The sequence below is a fragment of the Pelecanus crispus genome, chromosome 4 (genome assembly GCF_030463565.1).
Source record: "Pelecanus crispus isolate bPelCri1 chromosome 4, bPelCri1.pri, whole genome shotgun sequence".
In the NCBI taxonomy this organism is placed as follows: Eukaryota; Metazoa; Chordata; class Aves; order Pelecaniformes; family Pelecanidae; genus Pelecanus; species Pelecanus crispus.
The window spans coordinates 37,856,437-37,877,194 of record NC_134646.1 but is presented as its reverse complement, the minus strand read 5'-3'; the positions used below and the strand labels follow the sequence as shown (position 1 = coordinate 37,877,194).

Genomic DNA, 20,758 nt, shown 5'->3' with positions numbered 1-20,758 from the left:
GACAAGCCCAGCCTTTTGTTCTACAAAAGGTGAGAGAAAAGAAGATGCTCAGTGATAATTCATAAGCTTTATTTCATCTTACCTTCTGGGAAAGCACCATATTCGTTCATCTCTAGTGGACAATACATGTTGGAGAACTGGCTGTCACAAGCTGCATTCCAGTCAATGAAGCTGTCCCAAGAAAAAAAAATCTGCTGTCAGAAACAATTCGCAGAACTTCTGAAAATTATTTAGAAATACTTATTTAATGTAAAGCTGTTGGATGCAGAACACCTGTAACTGATGATGAGGCTTTTCACATTCCGCTTGCCAATTCTGTCAGTATCTGCTCTGTGCCACTACGTAATCACAGTGATTCTCTCACTGAGCTCTTTTTCCTCTGGAAGGATGAACAACTTGCAATGATAGCTACCAATGTCCTGCAACACCTAACTGGGTTCAACTTCTTCCTCTATAAAAAGAAAATAATTGTACTTCTTTCCCACAACCATGGAAATGGTAGATATAAAGCGAAATAATGTGATTTGAAATAGAAGAAAATGTAACGCATTCTCAAGCATTTGAATGCTTGAGAATAGCAATTAAAATGGAGTTTTCTACTTTCCCCACCACATGCGTAAAAGTCCTGTTAAACAATAGTTTCTAAACTACACATTAATTTGTAGGGAATAGACTTGTTTTAATTAAAATAATTTCAGAATTGCAAGAAGACTTTTCAAAAGTAATTCTTAAAGATATGTGAGTAGTGAAGGAAGTCCTGCTATGCAGAGAGCTTGAAGAAGTCCGAGTCTGGACCCAGTCTGGACAAGCTAGGCATATAAAAGGATTTCATGTCAAGCTATGCTAATTCAGTTTTAGTTACGGCTAGTTCAGAAGTTAAGTTATCGTTACTACATATGAATATATAATGACAGGAATTTTTGCATATAAAGTAATTTAAGAGTCGGACAGACTGCTGGCCATTGGTCCCAATCATTAGGGCTGCAGTTTGTTGACACAACAGACAGAACTGAGGTTAGCAGGCTGGGTGGGATCACAAGGCCATCACTTGGGGATTTCTGTGTTACCACTCTGTCATTTCAGATGACAGGATATGACCTGAAGAACTGGCCGTATTTCACTGCTATATGGCGGCAGAGTATTTCTTCTCACTAGTTTGTGGTGCATCTTTCATTAGTAAAATTTGCAGTGTGAAGAGTCTGAAGTACCAGAATTACCCAAGTTCATTACTACGCGAAGGTCAACCCAAATCTACACAGAGCCTCAGACAGACCAACTTTTATCCTTACACCTTTTTTTTTTTTCCTTTATTTAACAGTGTCTGTTCATGCCATTTAACACGAGTACACACTGCATAACACACCCCATGGTATACAGAAGCTATGTATTTAGCAAGAGGGAAACAAACCTAAAAGCCAGGCCCTCTGCCTGGCCATGCAAAAGATGTGGAAGAAATTAAAAGCTTTCCAAAAACTATTTAATTATATTTGAAAGAAGTTCTGGAGTATCTACTTATGAGCAGGAACACCAGTGAATTTGTCTTAGCAAAATTAATCACAATGTACTAATAGAAGAGCATAAACAACTAGAACTAAGATTGAAGTGACAGCAAGAATTTTACTTTAACTATCACCTGCCTTACAAATATTATAAGATAAGCTCAAATCACAGAATCATAGAATCGTTTAGGTTGGAAAAGACCTTTAAGATCATCCAGTCCAACCATTAACCTACACTACCAAGTCTACTCTAAACCAATCAAGGGTAGAAACCAATCAAGGGTAGAATGCAGTCCTCTGCATCACAGAAACCTGAACAAAGCCTTATCCATACTGTTTACATAAAACATAACTTGCCTGTTGTGGACAGAGGGTGTTTCTTGGATCATGCACGGTATATTATTCTCAAGGTTGTAGTTTAGACTGTTTGTCAGGCAGACTGGCTGGGCAGGCCACAAGTCTCCTGTTGGGTAAAGACCTAAAAAGGGAAAAGGGAATGAAATGCAGAACAACAGGAAGGAGGCTCCACAAACTCTGAATATTACAATGACACTTTATTCTCAGATCCACAATAAGGACTGTATGCTAGATAAAAAGTCCAGCGTTACTAACCAATCTATTTTTTTTTTTTGTGATAAATGTCCACTTTTAAACAAATCTCAAAATTTCTATTTGTTAAAAAATTTATGTGAAAGAATCAAACTGAGAAGCTGAAATTCAACCAAACAGGACAAGAAATTCCTAGAGAGTCCTTAAGTCACCAGCCGCCAGCGCCAAGGCAGCACCTTTCCTCACGGCAGGACGGACAGCAGGGATGCCATCTCCACCAGCCTCCCCCTTGCCCCAGCCATCAGTCAGTAACCATCTCCAAAGTCCAACCGCATGAATGCAGCGGGAACAGGGTTGAATGCAGCAGAAACAGGGTCGGATTTTTAACAGGCTAGAGCTATCCACAACCAAACAACACCTGAACTCCTTAAGGCTGTATTTAGCCCCTAGGGCAGATACTCATTGTACTGCCCTCTATGAACTGAGTGCCCTGACTGCCCACAGATACTTGGTTCCTATCAACTCTGTGAGAACAGGGAGCTGGAGAAAGGAAAAAATCCAAATTAGCAGTCTTTGTAAGACAACAGTTGCGAAGTTAGTTCTATTTCATTATTTCACACAATAGATATTATGAATATTGCTACTGTGGAAAAAGTTTAATCAGCATTTGTATCCTATCAGACACAGGTTAAACTTACAGAGGGGACAGCCAGCAGGCAGTTCTGCTGCCCAAAGAACCATGTGTCCTAACCAGCTTTCAAACTCCACCTCACCATGTAGCCGGTTACTTTTATGAATCCCACTCAACAAGTTAACATTACTTCTCTTTGAGATACAAACAATGAAAACTCAAGAGTTCTAACAGCCCAACCCAACCTCATTCATTACTGTCTTCCAAGAGAGCAAGTCCCGACTGTAGAAATTTAGAGAGAAAAATGGTCATATTTTATTTGATGCCAAGTGCTCTTGATCTCCCAACTGCATTACTTTTGGACATAAATCTGTGCAAAGCAAGAGGATGAAAAAACACTACTTAAAACATGAGTTGAAAGCTAAATGCTGTCTTTGCACAGAGAATATGTAGCAAAAAAATGTCAAGGTTATAAGCTTTCATTTGCTAACTTTGCTTTTAAACTTGTTTAGAAGTAAGTCAAGTTCTAACAACAACATGTCTGTCAAGTTGGTGTATACAAGCATTATTAGCAATATCACTGAAACTGCTTGACAAAGTGTGCAAAAATGAGATGAAGTTAATAAAGTAACTGACCTTTGTTTTTGTCAGGATCTGCAGCTATGTCAGTGAAACTGGGACATAAGGTTTCAGGATATTGGGGGATGCTGTTCATGTCTCTGCTGAATGAAAAGAAAATTTAATTTCTTAACTCTAGGCACTGTTATGTTTCATAATCCAAAGTATTTCAAAGGAGATACACAGAGATGTAAGAAATATTCTAATCAACATCATGGTTGCTATTGCTTTCCCTCTTTCTTTCCTAACTTTTCTTATTTTGAATTACACCTGTGCAATTTTTTTTAACAGCTTTTTTCCCAATTGCTATAGTCCATGAGGATGAGTAGGATCTCTCATAATGCTTCAATGCTCCCAACAACTTTCAGGCAAGTTTACTTTTATGTGCACGATGACACAGAGGCACATATGAACATCAAATTTCATATTTGTCAAATCCCATCAAAGAAACTAGTCAATATGAGTGGAAAGGGAACATTTTCAAGCACCAGAATCCAAGAGGAAAAGGATTAAATTATTTCTGCTAGTGAAAACAGAGTCATGAATAAGAAGTGAAATGAGGACTCGTAGTAATAAAAATTGTAGATGCTATCTCTACTACAGTAAAGAGGTAGAAAGGAATGTGGGGGAGGGGAGAATCAATTTTCATGCTGTATATCCTAGGAGAACATTATTCCCATTAAAAGAATAGCACCAACTTGAAAGTCTCACTCCCACCTTTTTGTTAAAAACCATTATTACTTTAATATAACATTATTACTTTAATATGAGTGCTAATGGAAATGTAGTAAGTTGCTAAGATCTGGAAGAAATGAGAGGGGAAAAACTACTTCCTTTTTTCCCCAATTTTATTTTACATTTGGAAGTATTTATCATATTTCCCCAGCATAATCCATTTTGCATATATCTTTTCACCTACTGAAGAAGATTCTTCTTCTTCCAACTAGAAGTACAGTTAGATTATCACAAAAAATGACAAGACGATGGGTAGGTATAATTTATCAAAATGAGACAAGATTTCAAGTTGGTGGTGTTTCTTTAATGTCTTACAGGTATAGATTCAAATTTTTTACCTGGTATTGCAGATGTTATGAGACAGATTTAAAGTGATAGGAGTTTCAGATGGAAAATCATTTTGTGAAATATTCTCTCCTAAAGAAAAGAATGACTGTGAAAATCAAAGATCCTAAAAAAAGAAGTATGCATAGAATATATGTACACTTAGACTCATCAATAGTGTTAACCAAGTTTTCTCTCAGACTGGAGTATCACTAACTGCATTTATTCCAAAGCATGCTATCTACTTCCACATGGTCTTAAATGTATTTTATGACTTATAAGTGATTACCGCACTCTTGATGGAGACGTTCCTTGTTACTGCTAAATTAATTTTGAATTTGAAATTGCTTATTTTCTTTTTTTTAAGAGGCATTACAATTTGAACAAACAGAAAAGTCATGTGCACAGAATTCACTATCTATTAAATTGCAGGTTCAAATACATCACATACTATATCCTTTCGTAATGTAAAGTTTTATACATACAGAAACACACATGTAAGTACATGCACAGTTTTAAATTATTCTAAACAGCTTTTTTCAGGTAGTCAAAGCTGGTGTCATTTCAGCACTTTCTTTAAAATTTACTTCTAGTGCTACATCAACCTGGATAGCAGTGGCGGTGACACGGTTTAGGCTTCCAACTACTTTAATGATATTCAGGCATTCAAAAAACTGCAGTAATGAACCACAGTTCCCATTTCTCGTATAGTCAAGTGGCTCAGGTCTCCTGGCTACTTATGCCTCGAATACTGCCATCCAACCCCAGCATCCTCAGACCTGAACTGCTTTCACACATTCCTCATTTGTGCATTTCCTTATATAACTCTAATAAAAAGATTGTACTTTTATGAGAATAATGGGATGTAACACAAATTCAAAGGAAGAAATGGCTTTGACTAGTGACTCTCAGTTCTTCCATCTTTCCACGAAAACTAATTGCACAGCTTCCTCAGTGCAGAGTCTGACACCTTCTCCTTAGCCTGACAGCTCAGCTTCGTCTCCTCTTTTTTTCCAAGTACCAAGTTCTTTAAATCTCTCCTTGTATTTGAGAGGTGCTCTCACCTATAAAAAGCAAGTTACATGCCCCAGGCCACGGTACCCCTTTCCATTCAGAAGGAAGGCTGAAACTCTGCCCACTACGGTGCAGAGGTGATATTAGCAGAACTTACTGGATGGAAGAAAATGCCTGGCAGTAATCATGGGCTTTTTATCTCCGTCCGAACTGCTGGTACTGCTCCAACTACCCCAGCTCCCACGACTGGCACGAACGCTTCCCGATGAACTTCCACAATCTGAGCTTGAATCAGAACAAAACTTCTCCAAACACTTCTTTTTGGACCGTTGATAAAAGTTTTCTAAAGAAGTTGCAGAAATAAAGTAACACAAAACATTTAAGAAAGTCTTTCAGCTGAAGATTCAGTGAAAGGTCATCTGAAACATGAATTTACATGGATTTTCTGAATTTCTTGACAACAGGACAAAACATAGTATTTACTGATAGCCTCTAGATAAATGTGCCAGCCCCTGCCACGAGTAGCTTATGACCCACGCGACATCCCCAGTGCAATGAATGCAAGTCAGGGTATGGCGTGGTTAGAAGCAATAGTTTGAAATAGGAAGCCCGTACTGTTCTTTGAAATATATAGTTAATATTTTATACATATATAGTTAATATTTTAAACATATATAGTTAATATTTTAAACATGAAACATATCCTGGCTGTAGGAACATGCATACTAAAAGCAATGACAAATGTTGCAAGTAATGAATTCATAAGTGATGGATTCTCTATTCTTATTATCTCATCAGGAAGGCAAAGGACAATCCTATAAATATTGATATCTTCTTCAGGCCTCCTCTTCCCAAAAGCCAGGGAAAACAGATGATTAAAATCCTGTCGGAAAGGCAGGAAGCAGGTACCCAAGCTAGTGATGGTTTTTAAAAATGACCTGCCTATTCCAAAGGTGGCCTTCACAATACAGCCACTTCAGTTAATACCGGCTTTAATTTGAACACACAAGCAGACTGTCAGTCCTTCACCCAGGACTGACGGATTATGGCTTCAGCCTGATTCATCTTCTGATCTGCACCACCAACCAACCCTGTGGAGAAAGCATGCGGAGCCCTTCAGAAGTGAGCAGGTATTGTTTCAGGCACTGCATCGTGCCAGTCCTGCCGTCTTTGCATCACGGGTCGAAAGGGAGAGAAGCACAAGTCTCTCAAGGAAAGAACACGGCTCTACTGTCACAAAAACCACATTACATTTCTTCACCCGTTTAAGACAATTAAGATTGCGTACCTGTTTCTCCCTGTATAGACAAGCTCCCAGCTTTCTGGTCTGCTTTACAATTTTCCCCGTTACCCTGAGGACACCAGGCTCTTATTCCAATATTCGCTCTCAGATCCGGCCTTTCAAATTCACCGCACATATGCTTCAACTCACTCTGCTCAGGGACCCTAATACAACCACACCCAAAGAAACATGTTTGCATTTTTCCTTTTCAGGCATTAAACACTTCAACTCACAGCTATCGAGGCAGGATGGGAGGCAAGGAATAGGTTTCAAAGTCTTACTCTCCAACTTTACAGAAACCTAAAAAACCTTTCCCGGAATGCAATATCCCACCACGCAGACTACTACTGCTCAGGGGGAGAAGCAAAACAACATGTGTATGTTTAACTCCATTCTCTAATGCACTTGCAGAAGGCAATCAGATGTTATAGTGATAAGCACAGTCTAGCACTGTACGAAGATCTAGATACACAGAAAAATGTGCCCTACGTCTATTTCACTGGCATAATTATAACTAGAATAAAACCATCATCTGAAGTAATCTTAAGATTTTGCTAGTGAAACTGAAATATCTGGATCCAATATCGTAATCAGAGAGTATTAAGGGAAAATGAATAAAATCCAGCTGTGAAGTTTCTGCAGGAAGGAAATGGTTACTTCTTAACTCAGAAAGTAGCAACTGCTGAATCAGTTCAAGGAACAGACACCAAATTTCAGTATTTCACTTCCATTTTTTTATCCTTCCTACCTACAAAGGTGTGCACCCTGCAAAGATTTACACATGTGCTGACTTCCCACACAATGAATAGTAATTTGTTTATAATGAGTTATAACAGCCCCTTCAGATTTACAATCTCCTTGTTAAGTCCACTGACCTCAATAGGACCACTGGCAATAAAAATTAAGTCTGTGAAGGCTTTGTAGGATCATGACCTTAATTCAAAGAGCTAGGGCAGGGAAAAGAGGAGGATTTTCTCCTCATAAGTGTTTCCATTCTAGCAGCAGTTTATAACTGGTATTTTTTAACCACAATCCAAATAACTTAAATCTAAAAAATATGAAAAAATAATTAAGAGTAGTTTACAGCTGGCTTTAGAAATGCATTTAAACAAACCACAGGGGGAAAAAAAAATCCCCTAACTTCCCAAGGTGCTCCCAATATTCTTTTGAGCCTAGTGCTGCTCTGATCTCTAATCTTTTTAATCAATATGGCAAAAATGCAAGCCACTGTCTCTTTTCTATGTGTTTCTCTTCCTCTTTCAAAACTATTAGAAGACAACATTCCCTCAGTTACTCAGTATAGCAGATGATTCTCCTGAAGGTGGAATAATTTCAACAATTTTGTTTTCCTTTTTTTCACTGAAGGGAATACACGACTGGATTTTATCCACAGAATACACAATGGAAAGGAAGGTAACCATCCAAACTTCAGAGACAGCAAATTTGAGGCTATAATGCAGAGCAACCACTGCTACGCAGAATGGGGTGTGTCTACATACATGCAGATTTACAAACGGAAAAAAAAAAAATTGTTTTTTTTCTGGTGATATTTAGTACTGCACATTCTTAAAAATAAAGGCTCAGGCCGGGATTAAAGAATGTTTGTTTAAATAGATAAAGCAATCCTGCCTAATATACTATGCAAAACCTGCGGAAACATTACAGCAAGTCTGGATTTCTTCATGATTTGGTGAGGCAATACATACCTTGTAGATATATTAACATTCTTCTTCTTATTTTTTCTAGATGTTCTATTTCTATTCCAATTCATATTTGGTACATTTCCTTCCTTCTTCTCCTGAGGTTTCTTCTTCCTATACACATCTTCTTGCTAAAGGTAAAAATATGAGCTTAGACAATACATACATTATAAAATGAAGTTACCTCAGTAAATGAACTCCATTGGATTTTTCTAGCTAAATTTCTCTGGACTAAGCGACCCGACCCAAATGTATAGTTACTTCATGATTTAGTGCCTTTTCACAGCACATCCTCTTTCCAGCACCATCAATTTGACCAGCCTTTCCAAGACTCTGTCCTTTAAGACACCAAGAGATGATGAGAGAGAAATTTTTGAATTCCCAGTGTTAGCATTTTCCCCCTCACAGCATCTAGCTCTGACTTCCAGGGAAATAAAAAAATAGAGGGAGAAAAAGGAAAGCAGTCAATAAAATTCCCAATGTGCTAAAAACAAAAAACATCTGCCAGATTTATGATCAGTTTGTGTGCAAGTTCAGCAGCAATAAATCCTCCCTTTCCTCAGCAGCTGGGGGGGTGGGGAGAGGCATTCATTTGAATTACAACTGAGGAAATTATGGGGTAAGTTAACCAACAAATAACAGTCATTTTAAAAAATGCAAGAAACAAACTGAGCACCATCAGCCACACACGGAAAAAAATTTGTAACAACAGTTCCCAAAAGAAGACTAGACCCCGTCTTTTCTGATACATATTCCTCAAGCGTGGTAAGCAATTCTTCCTTACACCTTTTTGCCATGGGATCCTATCCGGTACAGGACACAAACATAATCCAAATTCTTGGGTTTACTAATTACCTGATGAAGTTCTTCAAGTGCTTTACGCTGCCTGCAACAAAGGTACAGTCTGCTGTGTTTATCGTGCTCAGAAACCCGGGGGTGAAGAATGATTCTTCTCAGCAGCTTCACAATGTGTTAAGGGGTTTCTGCCTGCTGTATTCTCGAATGCAAATATCTGATGCAGAGCCCTGTATTTGGAGATCAGGTCTGCAATCGAAGGCTGCTATGCCCATCTAGGACACCTCCTCTCCAGAGTATGTTCCCACATCATTACTGTGGCTGAAAGCTGGCATTAGATTCCAGTATGTTTGTGCCTGCTCTGACAATAACGAAGAATATCTCTGGTTGTGATATGGCCAATATCACAGTACAAGGACTGTTTTAATTTTTACCCAAACTGTTCATCATTCTATAAAGCAGCATTAATATGCAATGGATGTGGGACAGCACACCTGCATACTTGCTCATTCATCTGATTTACAGTGTTTCAGATCTGTGACTGTACGTAGTAGTCCCTACATTCACATACATACCTACATGTATAAATAAACAACAAAAAGATCATTTTAAGTTTGAAAAGCAGAAAGATCACCACACAAACCTCAGAAAAAGTAATCTCCTCTTTTGTGCAGCATGGAGTCTCTTCCTTAGGTCCTTTATTAATCTTCTTCTCCATGGAAGGCTTTAGGTTGATCTGCTTTTTTAAAGTCTCACAGTTTTCTGTTTCATTCCTGAGAGGCACTTGCTGGCTATTCCCTACAATTAAACAGTAACATCAGTTTGCCTTGGAAGAGAACGGGCTCCCAATCATAACCACAATATCTTGTACCTTTCTTTAAAAACAGCCTTGTGCTGCTTTCCAAAACACTAGGAGACTAACCTCTAGGCTGATGATGCTGAAAATTTCAAAATCAAAAGCTAACGCTGTATAAAAATTCTTATAGCAGTTGCAAAAAGTAGCTCTGTACTGATTCACGCTCATGGGCACACCACTTTCTAGCACATGCATAAATTACCCAAGTCCTGCTCATCTCATCTGAATTTGAGCTATTCGGGTCCCAGCCATGGGTCTGTAAGGTAGAATCTGAAGCCAGAGAATACTGGGCTAAAAAACAAACAGAAAAAACCTAGCAAGCTGGGTGGGGAGGAGACTTTTCAAAAATGGGTAGATCAAAACAAGGACAGCCTTTATTTGGAGCTTTACGTCTCTGAAGTGCCCTCTGCATTCATTATGAAGACAAAGGGAAATCATCCTTTCTTAGGATGGGTTCCACATTAGAAGTTCATTTTCTTGAGAGGCTTGTGAGGAAGAATAATTATTCTTGTGTAACAAAAGCCAAGAGATAAAAAAATGAGAGGAAGCCTGCCTTAACAACTAGCTGAGTTGCCCAGTCAAGTCACAGTCCTCCGCCTGGGCCCTGACAATGCTGGACAGGACAGAATTAATTTCAGCTCCGATCAGCTCCAGGTATCTCAAGTATCTGCAATACACCCACAGTGACTTGCTACCAAGACTCTTGGCTGCTCTGCATGAGAAATGCCATCGCTTATCACATTTAACTGGTCTTCTCAAATGGGAAAGGCACACCCAAATGTTTTTACGGTTTCCCATCTACCAACCAACTACAACATCTTAGCTCTGAGTCAGCCACCCTCTCCGCTCCGGAGCAAGCAGCCACGATGACTGCAAACCTAGCCCACGTGAACAAAACACCAGGAGTGACACCAGGCAAGGGAGGCTGCCAGAGCTCTAAAGAACACTCCGTTGCTCTCCAGCATACAAACATGAGAGTACCTGAGGTCTTGAAGACTCCCTGTTTGCACAAAACCAGGTCTGTAGCTATAATCAAGATACAAACACTGCAACATGGTACTTTTTAGGCTTCATTTATCCTACCAAACTTCTTGAAACACAGAAATACACACATCCCTGACAGTGCAGAAAAGCACAATTGCTAATAGACAATGCGGCAGATTACCTATAGTGCTTTACCACCGAATACAAGTAACTGCCAGTACTCATGAAACACTCTCTCAAGGTGGAAGTTTTGTCAATGAAAATAAGTCTAGTATCTCCCAATTGGTTTATGTATAACCACGATTTCCACAGCCTGTACTCAAAGCTACTTTCCTGTGCACGTAAATACCGTTAAGCCATAATTACTGATTATCTTTTTCCCCAGCTGAGTTCCTAATTCAAAGCAAAGAATGAACAACACTCTGCAGTGCGGGAGCACATGAAGAATTTCAAAGTACTTTGTAAGTATGAGTGAAATTATCCTGCCTCCACCTGAGACAGTACACATGTACCTGCTGTACCTCACAGATGACACAACGGGAAGCAACTGGCCCAGGGTAACAACCACACGCTGAAGCAGGGCCTGAAATCCTACTGTGATGGCTCACTCACTAAATAAACTCTGCCACAGCTACAGCAAATGCCAGTCTTCAGCACTGAACTACTTTGCCAAGTACCAAGTAAAGCCAAGCTTCCAGAGCACACATTCCCCTAGTCTGCTCTCAATTTCCCTCAGGTGCTCCTGGGCTGCTCTTCCCAGGCAGCTTAGTTCCACAATTAAAAAAAAAAAAAAAAAAGAAAAAGAAAAATACAGCTATGCAGTTATTAAGAGAAATGTTGATCTGCAGATTCCTACAAAACATAATTTCACAATACTCTGATGTCAGCTTTTGTTATTTTAGGTGGTTTTATCAAAGGACTTCTGAATATCCAGTACTGAACATGCTTGCTTGGTGACTCTAAAAATCAAGCATCAGATTTTCAGTGGACCTGAAAATCACAAACTGGGATGTTTCTAAATATTTGACAAGGGCAATTTGTGTTTTATAAGCAGATCTATGACATCAATTATTTTACCCATTAAAACGCTACAGTACAAGCTTGAAATCTGTAAACCAAGGCAAATATATGATTTATGAAACAACTTTTAATGCAAGCTCTTTCCTTAGGAATGTAAACAGATAAATCATAGTGAACACATAAGAAATACCACATCTCCTTGTCCCATGCAAAAGACAAAATCCTGATCACAGTGAACTCAACAGAAGATTTCACCCAATAATTTCAACTGAAATTGAAAAAAAAAAAAAAAATTACCACTATTTTTCCTAGAAATTTCTTGCAGTTCTGGCTGTTGCTGAGGTGAATTTCTGGACAAGTGACTTTCAGGTAGCTTCTTGGACATCTTCACAGGACAGAACTCCTGTTCTTTGAGCTCAACTAGATTTTCTGAAGTTTTAAGGTTAGTTTCCTTAGGAAACATACATGTTTGAAGATCTTCCTTCAGATCGCACTCTGAAGAATTATTTTTAATGAGAACTGTATTTTTCAGTGCACTTTCTTCTTTACCCAGAAAGTTTTCTGGAAGAGTTAAATTCTTGTTAACATTTATGCCATTTGCATATTTTAGAGTTACCCAGTTCTCACTGACAACATCAGTGCAAATGTCCTCTTTTGGTGCTGAGATTTGGTTCTCCGCAATCTGATTTTGTTTCTCATCAGTAGTTGCAGTGGCACTGCCAGCTGCTGTGTTTGATTTCTGCTTACTGTAGTAAACTGAACATTTGTGTTTCTTCTGAGAGTGGCTGTAGGTTGCAGGACTTCTCTTTGCTGCATTCTGACTTCGGCTGGAAGAAGTGCCTACAGACAGGAAGCCCTTCCCTTTACCTTTATCTGAGGAACTATAGGAATCCATAAATGCCTTGCAGCTTCCCCTGGAGAAAAAAGAAATAATTTGAGATTTATCTACGAAGCTGTCACGAATTGTTTCATGGGATATTTTTGTAAGAAATGAAAGGGGCACATATTCACAAGCCATGAAACTGCATTAGGTCTTCAATTTATCATACCAGCTAAGCACATTCTGATTTCAGTGGGAGTTGAGCAAGACTCTAAGCACGTGCTCAGATTTCAAACACACTTACATGCTTCAGTAAGTGCCTAACTGACCACCCAAGAGGGTCAGATTTCAGGGCCATTAATGTATTTTCCATTCTTTCCATGGCTGCCACACATGGTGTATCCTTCATTTCCATCACACAATTTCTACCCTATGTGCTACTGACAGTATACAAGATGAATAAACCCTTGAGTTCTTCGATTTCTCTTTTGTGGAGAGGAATATACACCACAACACTGAAAGCTCTCTGAAAGAGGTTGCCTGGAACACTCTCTCGTCTAAACCAGCCCACAGTAGTATCAAAATACAAACAGAAAGCAAGCACCACTCCACAATGAACAAGGTACAAAAAAAAGGTCATTCAAAAGAATAAAAAAGTATTTTTACTTGTACGAATCAGAGCTGATTATGTCAACAGAGTTGCTGTTCTGCTGCGGTGAAGAACTAGGATTTGGCCTCTGTCTTGATTTCATGAACTCTGCTAGAATATACTGGGCTTGCTGGAAGGCTATCAGAATCACTCCGAGCAGGGACAAACTGCCAAAGAAAACAACAGATACTGGGGTGTCTACAATTTTCAGGAGTATTCAGTGAAAGAGTTAAAAAGCCTCTAACAAGATGCACTTTTCAAATATTTTGTTAGTAAATTCTAAGTAAGAAGACAGACAAGAAAACTTGAAATACAGTTTAAAATAAGTAACATTCGTAACGGTCTTTTCCTTTTTTTCTTGTAGCCCTTGCTAGTTATTCTCTTGGTAAAATAACTTCACAATCTTCACAAAGAAAAAAAAATCTAACAAAAAAAATCCATTCTAAAAAAGCTAATACTTGATTTGAAGATCAGTTCGAAGTAAGTCTCACTACAACACAATGGCAATACATCATAGTTTGATACCTACCAGTCTTCTGAGTACCTTCTATTCATTCATGATACTTATGTCATTATTTTGATGTTTATTTAATACTGTCTCTTTATTTTCCTAGAGAAAATGCCTGGATGAAACGGGCTACAAATGCCACCATACTTCTGAACTAAAACTGAAGCTGCAAAATATCCTCTCTTTCTCTCTGGTGTATTAATTGCACCAAATATAAATAGATCGGAACAAAAATGTTTGTAATTCATCAAACCACCTTCTCAATCATGCAGACAAAATTTTGTCAGCAGGAAAACAGAATGAGAAATTCCTGTTTTTTCAGATCCCTGTAGCCTCCTCCTGTTGCATCTAGAACCATGTAACGTGGTCATTATTGTCACTTCATTTGTGCTCTGTTTTCAGTGTCAAAACAACAAAACAACAAAAACAAAGCAAGCAGAACCACGGTGTGCATCAGGGTCGCAGTTAGCTATGTACTGGTACATATATGTACCACCATGACATTCACATTCACCGCTTGTTAGTACTGGTTGTAAGAATTCAGGGCTGGTGTGATGAAAGCACGGGACATCATCTGTGACAAACACAACATTCAGTTCACACTACACAGTGTGAAAGGTTACTAAAGGAAGACAAAACAGAATATGCATAGGACCAGAACCCTTAATCGTTGTACAAAGGTACAGTCCTCTTAAAAGCAGTTTACTGTGTGCAAGCAATGAGTCAGCTAACACAAGCCAAATCATCCTTCTGGGCTAGCCTGTTTAGCAGTGTGCCTAGCAAAAGCTAACAATAAACACGACTATTTTTTAACAAGTGAAAGGAGGAAAGAAGCAGAAGGAAGAGCATCCTCACTTGGTTGTCTGAAACTTCATAAATAAAATCAATGTTAATTTTCCAGAAATACTTAATCTACCAGTCCGCTTGACTCTATTTATGACATTCAGATACTAATAAGTTACATGTGCGTGTCTACTGCGGGGGGAGTAAGTCTTCTAGCAAGTGGAGTATCCACTGGATATTCCTGTGGGGGTATCCTAGCCGTTTTCTTTGCAGCCTTTACATGGAAGTTTATCAGGAGGAGCAGCAAGAGATGCTTGACAACTCCATCACCTGCTACTGCATCACACCTAAGCTGTCACAGCCAGCTGGCAGGACTCTCAGGAGACAGATGCAGACGAGATTTAGGCACTATCACCACTAAAAATCTAACACAGGCCAAAAGAGCTTGCTGATCTTTCACTGGCGAGTCCCTTTCAAACTGGTGCAGGGGCCCTGAAAGCATTACCTTACGAAGAGGACAGTGAGCCTCCAGAAAGACTCTTCCCAGCTGGGTCCTGGCACCACATCTGCACACAGCGGTAACAGATGGTGAGGAAGAGTCACGTTGAGCGTGAAGTGGAACTCCAAATCAGCAGCAGTCACCAGCGTAAGCTCCCGGATTACCCATGAAGATGTGAAGTCAGGAGTGAATCTGTCAGGAAAGTAGATGGAGCCGGTGTTATTTTTCCATTGTAGGGCTGAATTTAATTTTCTGAAGTCACACTGATACCAAAATATACAAAATAACTTCTGATTTAATAATATGAAAAAAAGACAATGAAATAAGTGACCACTGTCTGCTTATACTATGCAGATGGCATCAGCACCTAACAAAGGTAAGACTTTGAGGCAATCTTCGAGCAGTAAAATACGCAGTTTATTGTGAGTCTTCACAATACTCTCATTACTGTGACTCATTTTCCTTTTCTCAAGGAGGTGCACGTGATCAACTCATGTTAACCAAAACACTCTTTACCAAAAGCACAGCTGTCAACCGTACAGGCAGCATTACGTCGGAAAGGGCCAGGTACTAGCGTAAGTCTAGAACAAGGCTGGAAAGATAGGGAAAGCAGAAGAAAACATCAGATTTGTCTCTTCTTCCACTTATTTCCCTGAGCCACACCATTATTCTATTTGACTGCCACAGGTACTGCTAGAAGGTATGACCTGCCCTTCCAAACAGTAGAGGTGATACTCGCTGTATACGAAACCGCAGTTACTGTAATATAGTAATATTAACTCTACTTATGTTGAACTCATGAATTGCACTCAATAGGATTTTAGAAAGGGGAAATGCTTATGAAATCTATATTCAAAGCTCACCAAATTTTTTGTGCAGGTGTGCTATTGGAGTGTCTGTTACTGAAATTAATTATTTCAAATTTCCACTTAAGTTAATTTGTCAGCAAATTTGTCAGTGCTTACACAATGCTGATCTCTCGTGATGAGTTCTGAGCCAGGAAAAATTCCTGACAGTCTAACACTTCAAATCCATATCCTTGGCAACTGTAACCATTGATTTTCATTGATGAAATTGTTATAGGAAGAGGGCCAATATTCTCTACTTTGAAGTTCTTCGTAATAGATAGAATTTGCTTGCTGTCTTTCAGTTCTTAAAGGAGAAAAAAAAAAAGAATTATTATTTCACAGTGCTTAAAAATTATTTCCTTATATTTATAAATAAATTGCTATTTTTACTTTCAGTCTAAATAAAAATTTAGAAGTGACCAACATTTTAATACGGACTGTTTGTAGTAGTGAATTTCCAGAATTTGTAACTATCCTCAGCCAGTGTTCTGAGAAAACAGAATCTACGCCTCCCATGGCAAAGCTCTCCGGCTTTTTCTATTTCAACATTCTGTTTACTTAGCATTACTATACTGTATCAGTACCACTACAGAGTAACGCAGCCAGCTACAAAATCAGAGACCCGTTTCCTCTGACTCACGTCGTCTGCAGTCCATTAGTGTAGCTTCTGGCACCTTGAATCGAAGAGATCCTCCTGCACCAGGCAGTCTTCCCCCTACTTTAAGCAATTCTTTCGCTCCAAAGCCTTCTACATTGACCACATCCAGAACAGTCAAGTTGTTTCTGTCATAATATAAAAATTAAGCAATCAGCCACTGAAACAGAAATGAAGTTTGCATAATCACAGCTTTTCTATCCAGGTGCCAATCCAAGACAACAGTGCTTCAGTAACAGAATCAGTGGCCACACCTGGATAGGTTTCCCCTAAATACAGACAGGATGACTCCGGAACCAGTCACCAGTGAATTTCACACAGTGAAGGAACAAGCTTTGTGATGGCTGCCACCAGATAACAACAGTGACACCTGGTAAAAATGGGTGCTTCTTCCATAAACTCTCTTTTCCTTGAGGCAAAAACAATGTGTGGCTGCAAATTAGACTCACTGTATACTTAAATCCTATCATTATGGAGTTAAATTGAAAATAGCAAAGCCACCCAACGTGCTGCTCTGTTAATTCAAAATTGCCTCGGTACATTCATATGCATTTCATAACCCACTGATTACGTATCAAGAAAAAAAAAAGACAGGATCAACTAAAGTTCTATTTTTTAACAACGCAGACATAAGGCACAAAGACCCTTTAAGAAATTTTTATTAAATTGGAGGCATTCTGACTGTCAAATTTTGACCATTTGTCTTTGCTCCAAGATTCGGCAAATTCATTTTTACATTGAATTGTTTGATTCCCACTTAGAACTGAAATGAGGCTTACCTGATTAAAATAAGGGAAGCTACTCTTTTGTAGTCAACTGGTGTAAAAATTACACCAACTTTTCTGGTTTCCAGTGGCTGTAAACTTAACTGAAGCAGCTCAGAACTGCATTTCTTGTTGATGAGATCCTCTTGATGTGCATTCTGTTAAAACAAAAATGCATTTATTCACAGAACACACGTGTGTTTAAAGATCTCAATAAAGCAAGCACTACATCTTTACTTAGCACCACATAAGATATTTTTGGCAAGGTGCAATAACTGCTAACTAACTTGTTATACAAAAGTCTTTCAATTTGACAACATAAAACATCAGATAAGGTTGTTTATTTGAGCAAAAGTTCATACTACTGCCCTTATTATTATGAGGAATGTATTACTTCATTTTTTAAAACAGCTTTTATTTGCTCAGATGGAAAAGAAATTATATAGTGTCTTTCATATTCAAGGAATCCTGAAACACTTCAGAATACAACAAGAACTGACAGTATACTGATTGCACAGGGAAATGTGGCAACCATTATACCCTCAGCATAAGACTTGCAACTTGATTTAAGTGAGAAAGGGACTCTTGGCAAATACATTGGTCATTTGAGTCACTGGAAACAAGCCAAAGTGAACTCCCTATGACATTAATTGAAGACCAGAACTACCAGAAGTTCACTGAGTCTGGAAATAATGTAAATTTTTTTGGGGGTGGGGGGTGAATGGATACTGCTGTTTATTCTTTTTTCCATTAAAAAAATGAAAATAGCCCTAAAACTTTCTATTCCAGAACTGGGGGTGGGGGTGGGGTGTGTGTCCTCTTAGAAAAGGGTGATCAGACACCTACAGCAGTCAAAACAACCGTAAACATTACAAAATGGGTTCTTGATTGGTTGTTTTTCAATTCATGGCTGTTGTACTAAGGCTTTTCTGATCTTTTCCAGTCCAAAATATTTTTATTCTTAGTCTATTTTATGAAAAAGGAACATATAAGAAAGTTTCAGAACCTACATTCAACAGTCAATATTTATTAAAAGTAAACCACGTATGGCATTTGCAAACTTCACCCTGTCACTCCCTACAAAGACATGCATGCATTCAAATGTGTGCCTAACGATTTGTTACACATGTATATAAGGTGACTAGGGAAATGACCATAAATTTAAAAATGTAAATGTTAACAACTAGTGATTTGGTTAACAAGCCAAGATCCATCTCATACATGCTGAATACCTATCCAACCATACATGTTCCTCCTAGCTCTTCAAGTCTCTAATGAAAAACAGATATTACACACACTGGTGTAAAGATCTACTGTTACTTTTCTATTTGGTCAAGAGCATGGTGTACAGGACTCTCTGGAAACTCAGTCCTATCCATGTGCTAGTGGAACTACCTTCTCTTTTTCAGCGTGTGCCTACAGGCTAGGATTTACGAACTGCTGTCTCCTCTCTTTTACAACAACTCTTACAACTGTTGCCAGAAAGGAAAGGTCAGCTTTGATTAGTGTAGCAAACATAGTCTTTTCTTTTTATAAGGTACCAATCTTTCATTAAGGTCTTAAAGCATGTGTGCAGAAATGTGTATCTACACAGAACATTAAAGATGGGGCTGCAGCATGCCCAGACAGCAAGGAAAATATGTCAGTTCCAGGCTTTTGCGCAAACTAGATGTCCAAGAAGAAATTCTCCAGGTACCCTGGACAGTACTCTGGTTGTCAGGATATGCCAACATCCCTGATACAGCATCTTCTCTGTTTCTGTCACCCATGACACAACACCTCAGGGTATAACCACAGCTCAGCACTGGTGTGACACAGTCAAGTGTTATCACACTCGTGTTAAAAATGAGGCAATGGGAACCAGAGAGAGCCATGACATTCCAACCTGAATCCAGGAGTTACAATGAGACTGAGGTGAAGTGTAGAAAACCAGCCTTCTCCTCCCTTAAACTATCAGACAGTATTTTCCTCTACCAAAAAGACTATCAGCTAGCTTCTGACATCACTGACTCAAAAGCCTGACACTTCATGCTCAACCCGGGGCTAAACATAAGTCCTAACACAGAATGGTAACGGTGGCCTCTTCAACACGTACACACACGCGCGCAGGCATGCGCACACTCCCTCCCTATAGTTGTTCTCAAAACAGACTCAAAGTCTGAAAAAAAATGAACTGCAAAGATAAAAGCCTGACAGAGAATCAAGAAAACACTATTAAATTGCTTTAAATAGCACTTGTAACAACTCAGATGTAGTGTAACTAGAAAAAGCTTTCTCTAGGGTGTCAGACCACTTCTTCTATCAAAATTAGCCATCTTACCCTGTGAGCACATTCATCCATGAGCCTGAATTCAGTGGTTATGAAATTAATAGCTTGCACATTTATGCTGAACCTAAAGAAATCAAAACAAAAAATTAACCACTTCAAACCTAGTCTGTCAGAGCTACATTGACTTATTTTTACATGCTGGCATCTATTCTTAAATAAGGAATACTTTTACAATTGCTTTTTGGCAGATGTGAAATACAGTGGAAATGTGGGTCTGCATTTCAACAGAATACACTACAAATCAGTTTTATGTGGATTCCACACATTTGGAAAACAGACAAATGGCTGGCCATTTTAGATCTCTCAGTGTAAAATGTTGTAAAAGATCACAATCAAGAAATATAATTTCTAAGCCACTCAAACACAAATGCCCCAAAGCTTTTTCTGCCCACATAACTGTTAAGAAATAATCATTATCAAATAATTTACTCAAATATCCCTCTTTCTGCTCATGATTTGTTTGGGACAAGTTTCTTTCACATACTTTGCAAATCAAATTCACTTATAGCAGTTGATTATTTGCCTGAGAGCAAATAATAAGCATTTGACATTAAGGTATTAAAAACAGACATAAGAAAACCAGTAGGTAAAATTTAGATTATAGAGGACTAATGGACCTCCAGCCACTGAATTGGAAATTCACTTGTCACAACTTTCTGTGGTATTAGCTTAAAAAGAACCAGTTAGTGGACATGATTGCTGGAAAACCTGGAAGATCTGCAGAAACAGAAGTGTGCAAATACAGCGAAAATGTAATTTCAAACTACTTGAAAGAGTCTATGTGGAAATTATATTTAGTATGCAGACATAGTTATTAATGTGCATATATATACACACACATGTATATATGTGCATACACATACGTACGTAAAGAAATGAGGTTAAGAGAGCAATTA

General features: G+C 38.6%; 1 protein-coding gene across 9 annotated transcripts in view; it reads right to left on the bottom strand.

The window, feature by feature from the left end:
• Positions 1-20,758, bottom strand: part of TMEM131L (transmembrane 131 like) — an 81,373-nt gene that overhangs the window by 2,761 nt on the left and 57,854 nt on the right. For 7 of the 9 annotated variants that reach the window (XM_075708656.1, XM_075708657.1, XM_075708658.1 and 4 more), the window contains 15 exons: positions 19,854-19,926; positions 17,549-17,691; positions 16,755-16,897; positions 16,232-16,418; positions 15,273-15,458; positions 13,494-13,643; positions 12,305-12,921; positions 9,791-9,945; positions 8,359-8,483; positions 6,659-6,816; positions 5,528-5,713; positions 4,371-4,449; positions 3,316-3,401; positions 1,857-1,977; positions 83-171 (listed from right to left, as the gene is read on the bottom strand). In XM_075708656.1, coding sequence (XP_075564771.1) covers positions 83-171; positions 1,857-1,977; positions 3,316-3,401; positions 4,371-4,449; positions 5,528-5,713; positions 6,659-6,816; positions 8,359-8,483; positions 9,791-9,945; positions 12,305-12,921; positions 13,494-13,643; positions 15,273-15,458; positions 16,232-16,418; positions 16,755-16,897; positions 17,549-17,691; positions 19,854-19,926 — 2,498 coding nt within the window. The remainder of the gene's footprint in view (positions 1-82; positions 172-1,856; positions 1,978-3,315; positions 3,402-4,370; positions 4,450-5,527; positions 5,714-6,658; positions 6,817-8,358; positions 8,484-9,790; positions 9,946-12,304; positions 12,922-13,493; positions 13,644-15,272; positions 15,459-16,231; positions 16,419-16,754; positions 16,898-17,548; positions 17,692-19,853; positions 19,927-20,758) is intronic. The other 2 variants (XM_075708659.1, XM_075708660.1) reach the window with 1 other exon arrangement.